This window comes from Poecilia latipinna, unplaced genomic scaffold (assembly GCF_001443285.1).
Source record: "Poecilia latipinna isolate Pla-1442-1.1 unplaced genomic scaffold, P_latipinna-1.0 Scaffold83, whole genome shotgun sequence".
In the NCBI taxonomy this organism is placed as follows: domain Eukaryota; kingdom Metazoa; phylum Chordata; class Actinopteri; order Cyprinodontiformes; family Poeciliidae; genus Poecilia; species Poecilia latipinna.
Window position 1 is genome coordinate 402,235 of NW_015112699.1, and position 5,215 is coordinate 407,449.

The 5,215-nt window shown below is 38.3% G+C and overlaps 1 protein-coding gene across 4 annotated transcripts in view; it reads right to left on the reverse strand.

The window, feature by feature from the left end:
* Positions 1 to 226: 226 nt before the first annotated feature.
* trip10a (thyroid hormone receptor interactor 10a) overlaps positions 227 to 5,215 on the reverse strand; it is a 22,343-nt gene continuing 17,354 nt past the window's right edge. The window contains exons 10-16 of one of the 4 annotated variants that reach the window (XM_015020676.1): positions 4,307 to 4,471; positions 4,030 to 4,053; positions 3,343 to 3,452; positions 2,951 to 3,083; positions 2,727 to 2,815; positions 2,496 to 2,629; positions 227 to 515 (exon numbers count right to left, since the gene is read on the reverse strand). In XM_015020676.1, the coding sequence (XP_014876162.1) occupies positions 364 to 515; positions 2,496 to 2,629; positions 2,727 to 2,815; positions 2,951 to 3,083; positions 3,343 to 3,452; positions 4,030 to 4,053; positions 4,307 to 4,471 (807 nt within the window). In that variant the 3' untranslated portion in view covers positions 227 to 363. The remainder of the gene's footprint in view (positions 516 to 2,495; positions 2,630 to 2,726; positions 2,816 to 2,950; positions 3,084 to 3,342; positions 3,453 to 4,029; positions 4,054 to 4,306; positions 4,472 to 5,215) is intronic. The other 3 variants (XM_015020682.1, XM_015020690.1, XM_015020698.1) reach the window with 3 other exon arrangements.

Genomic DNA, 5,215 nt, shown 5'->3' on the forward strand with positions numbered 1-5,215 from the left:
GTAAAAGGGTGTTGCAAAGGAAAAAGACAATTTTGAAAAAAAAAAAAAAAAAAAAACCCCCCCAAAAAAAAAAAAAAAAAAAAAAAAAAAAAACATTCTCCTAACCAACACAGGTGTTAATAAGAACTATCTGCTCCAAAATGTGAGTGAGAACTCTACTGCAAATTTACAGTATGCCAAGGATAAAGTAAAATAGTCATAGTAATCAGATGTGGTGCCTCTCTTGTAAAAAGTAAAAAAAAAAAAAAACATATCAAAGCACTTTTGGATGGTCTCACCCATTTCTGACATGGCTTCATCATGATTGTTCCAACATGTGGCGGAAATGACGTTAAAACGGTAACCTGAATGTCTCTTTCTCGCTCATTTGTTTAATGTGATGGTGACATAAGATGTAGGGATATAGCCTTCATCTCCATTGTGTCTTCGGACTCGGGTCCAGCCGTCTCCTTTGTCCTCTTCCACTACAGCCAGCACTTCCCCTTCCTGCATCGAAATGGTCCCTTCACTGGCACCTGAAATGCAAAACATTGACTTTGTAATGTCATAGTGACTATATCAAATCAGACATTTACATGCGCTGTATAAAAAATATATATATTTTTCCTCCACTCACTCACCAGGTAATATGAAATCAGACCAAGAATTTGTTGCAATGTGATTTTTTTCCCCTCCACTACTTTCTTCAAAATCAGACATTTACGGATGAATCAACTGTGTGTACATTTACACAGTGATTACCTGTTTGAAAAGCTAGTCAGGTTTCAGATCTCATTACAGCTCCAGTGAAAATCACTAATGCTCCTCTGATACTGATAGCATATATATATACACACGCTTGTTCTTTTAGATCTCAGAGACGTATTTAACACCATTTTAATACCATCGATCACAGTATTCACCTACAGCAGGTTGGACATGTGCGGATCAATGGAAAAGTCTGTTTTGAATCACATTTAGATCGTCTTTGTCTAACAGATTTCAGTTTGTTAATGTCAATGACATCTTCACACACCACGGTTACTCAAGTACCACAAGGCTCAGTGATTGGACCAATTCTCATATATGGATATATCTATATGTCTACATATATATGCTTCCAATTAGCCAAAAAAAATCAGACAGAATAGAATAAATGAAATATTTTTTTTTGTTGTTGTTTTTTAAATCACATTAAACAGGTTTGTTGGATTTCCTTCTGTCACTTCTACAACACTGCCAACATTTAAAAAGAAATAACAATACTAGTCCATGCAGTTGTTTCTTGACTATTGTAATAAAATGCTTCCACTTATCCAAAATGCTGTTGCTAGTGTTCTCATAAATTTTTTCCCTTCTTCTTATATTATATCACAAATCGGATTGCATCTTCCCTTTATTTTAACACTGCAGTTCTCTGGTGGTGGTTCCTAGATCTTTTAGTTACTGGGTTCATCTGCTGTGGAACCAATTCCTAGCTTTTGTCCATAGGGCAGAAGCCCCATCTACTTTTAACACTAAACTTAAAACAGTCCTTTTTGGAAAAGGCTTAAAGTAAGAGTGGCTTAGGTTATTCTGAGCCGAGTCTATACCCGTGTTGCTACATACACATTTCAGTATAAATAATTTATTCAAAATGTCAAACACACAGCTTTCTTGTGTGACATCATGAAAAAAAAAATCCAAAGAAATAAGATGAGATATCAGGGAGACAGCTGTGAATCTCCACAATTCTCCAATTCAACCTTAGCAGAAAAATCATTCAAATCCATTCCCATTCATCTGCTTAATTACATAAATGCAAGACAAAACGTCAGGAGAATGACCAGTCATATCAAACAGGTAGAAAACTAATTCTGTGTCTCAGAGATGAATAATGTTTTGGAGCAAAATGTGCTCATCACAAGCAAAAGATGCTGCGCTGTATCTGATAAAGGAGTGTCAGTATCCACAGTGAAACAAGCCCTACAGATGTGAATGTCAGTATCATCACTGCTACACCTGGAAGAAAAGAGGAAAGCAAATATGGAAGTGTCAGCATCCTTTTGTGAGTGTCTTTGATTGACTGGTGCATTCAACAAAATATAAGGCATGAAAAAGAAAAGAACTTTATGTGAAAAATGTGGGTTTACTTTAGGTTTAAGACAAAACAAAGTCAATGTTTTGGAGTGGTAATCTCATTCCCACAGATTGATTGTGGGGTAGAGCTAAAACGGTGACAAAGTGGCCTAAAATCCTGACTCAGTTACACCAGTCCTTTTAGGATTGGGCCAACATTCCAGCAAGGCATTCTGTCAAGTTTCATTTTACCCCAGTCATTTATTTTGAAGGGAAAATAAAATATTTGGAACTTTAATTTGTTAATTTGTTCAATCTTTTTATATGGTATTTGAAATTACAAAAAAAAATTTAAAAAAACTGAAGTAAAAAAAAATGCAATCAACCAAAACAGAATTGACTCAGAAACTAAATAAAAATAACATATTTTAGATTAAATTAAAAAAAAAAAAACATACCAGGGAAGTTATACATCGCTGTGCATTTCCCGATGGGCGCCACTGGCTCTTCATCCTCAAAGTCGTCATCAAACTCGGCATAAATAGCTTGAGAGGGGTCGGGAGTGCTTTCATCTGAATGTGCGCCATCAGGACTGGAAAGCAAAAAAGGAAACCCGTCTTTTTAGAAACAAAGAGAATGAACACACTTTGCTTTAAATGCATCTCTAAAAAGGAAGAAAATCAACCCACCTAAGAACTTCATGAGCTCCATTATTGTTAAATGAGTGAGCTCTGTATCGTAGTGTGTCCCCCCGAACACCTGCTTCAGACAGCCAAGTCTGACAATAACAGAGACGCGTTTAATGTTGCCAGCTTTATCTGCACGACTGGCACACTGTGACATAACCCAGGGTCCTAAATTATAATGAAACGAGGCCCTCGTCTTATGAATAAAGAACAGAGCGGATAATTACCTCGTACTTGTTCAGCTCTCCTCTGAGCCTCTCTATATTCTGAGACGTCTGACTGATCTGGGTTGCGAGACTAGCTGGATCTCCCATTTGAGGATTTTTCTCATAAACATCTTTCATCTTTCCGAGCGCTTCGCTGCAAAGGAAAACAAGGAAGAAGACATGAACAAGGGGGGGAGAAGAAGCAAAGTGACTTTCGGTGGAATTTTGATCCCCCACAGCTCAGGGGTGGGTAAACAATTCACTCACGCTCAGACTTGTTTACACTGCATGAATATTGTATCTATTCTTCCAGCAGAGAGGTTCGAACAGGGATTGCTACGAATGGGCAGGAAGCCGTCATGTGCATGCACGCGCGCGCACACACACACACACACACACACACACACACACACCTCTGATCCACTTCCTTCTGCAGCTCTTTAGAAATTTCCTCTAATTTCTGCTGTAACTTCTTCCTGCGCTGCTCCGGGGGGAGATGGCCGAAGTCCTCCGTCACCGTAGGCTGCAAGACGTCGTCATAGGAAGCGTGGGTTAGCACTGAACTCGGACTCATATTTGTCACCTTCGTAAACGTGCCGTCACCGTGACTACAGAACCAGACAGGTGAGAAAGAATGCCCTTTGCAACCAGCTCAAAGTTTAGATCGCTTATTTAGATCTCTTAGACAAATTAGCTCATTAGAGAGCCGAACACAAAGTCAATACCCATTTACCAACAATTACAAACTAGCAACAATTATGTGGTTTTTAGACCCCCAAAAAAGCTATATATATATAAAACTTTGAAAGAGGTGAGACACAAAAGTAAAATTGTAAACTGGATTCTTGATTGACAAGTTTCATCCTGAACTAAGTGTCACTTTTCCTCCACCAGATGGCCACCTTTTCAATACAACACCAAAGGTCATCAATAAGTACTAATACATTACAAGATTTTTTTTTTTTTGTTGTTGTTCTTGTTGTTGAGGAATAACATCATAAATTTACCCAAGAGATGTTGTAAAGAAAACGTGTCCAATTTTTTATGAGTTAAAAAACTTAGACCCCCACACCATTTGTTTGATGACACTGTTACCCTACCATGATCCTGTCTGGGGTAAATTTCTGAGGGGAGAAAGAGAAACAGCACATATCCAGTAAAAACCTTACAGTAACTTTAACTGTTTACCTGCTTAGGTAACCTCAAAAGATGGTTGCATTATGTCACAAATATGTTATTCGATATACAAAGAGTATGCATGCCTTAACTTTGATAATGATGGAGAAGGTTTTGGAGAGGCAAAGAGCAGAGAATAATGTCTATGTCACTAGAAGTGTTGGTGGCCTTGCACCCGAATCATCTCCTCTTGTCACTCACCGATCTCCTGAGTGTCCGGAAGGAAGAGATTCTGGGTTTGACTGTCTTATTGATCTCCTTCAAACAGTACGACAGGGGGTCCCGGCCAAACTTGGGGGACGGGGCTCCGTTAGGAGGTGAAGGGGCAGGGGGTGTGGAGAAAGGAGTGAGTGTGGAGGAGGAGAGCTGGGGGTCGGGTAAGACCAAACGCACCGGCACCCGAAAATGAGGTGTGCAGGCATAAGATGGTATAAAAAAAGGGGGGAGGGGAAGATGAGGATAACAGAGATATGGGGGGGACAGAGAGGACAAAAAACAAACAAACAAAACATGGTGACAAAGGAAAGAAAAAGACACCGTCAACACGTTAAAGCGCACCACAATGCCTGAAGGAAAACACAAACCCAGCAACGAGCCTAAACAGCATGAAAGCACAAAGATACATCTTTGGCTCAAATCAAATAGGACATTCCATGCCGATTCACAATCATTTTAGCAGGATAAACAATCATGTAAATTATGGAAACTTAAAATAAGAAAGTTGACTGGATCTGTAAAGTGTGGAAGTTTATTAATTAATTAACTAATTAATGAGATCCTGATGGACTCTTTTTCTTATGTTAATCTTTAAGAGTTTGGTCATGTTTGTACAACTTGCTCTGCAGTAATCAAAAGCCACTCGGAGCTCCTGGTTACCAAAATCCCTTTACCAATTTTGTATGCACCATTTTGTTCCTAAATGCAAAAATGTGTTCCTTCCTGCTTCTATTTTGTACCTGTAAGCAAACTTAAAATTTGCAAATCGGTATACGTTTCCAATTTTTTCTATTTTCTTGAACAGAAATAAATTGCTGTAAAAAAAAAAAAAAAAAAAAAAAAAAAAAACCCAAAATTTTTTAAATTTATTTTTACCAAAACCCAAACGAAAAG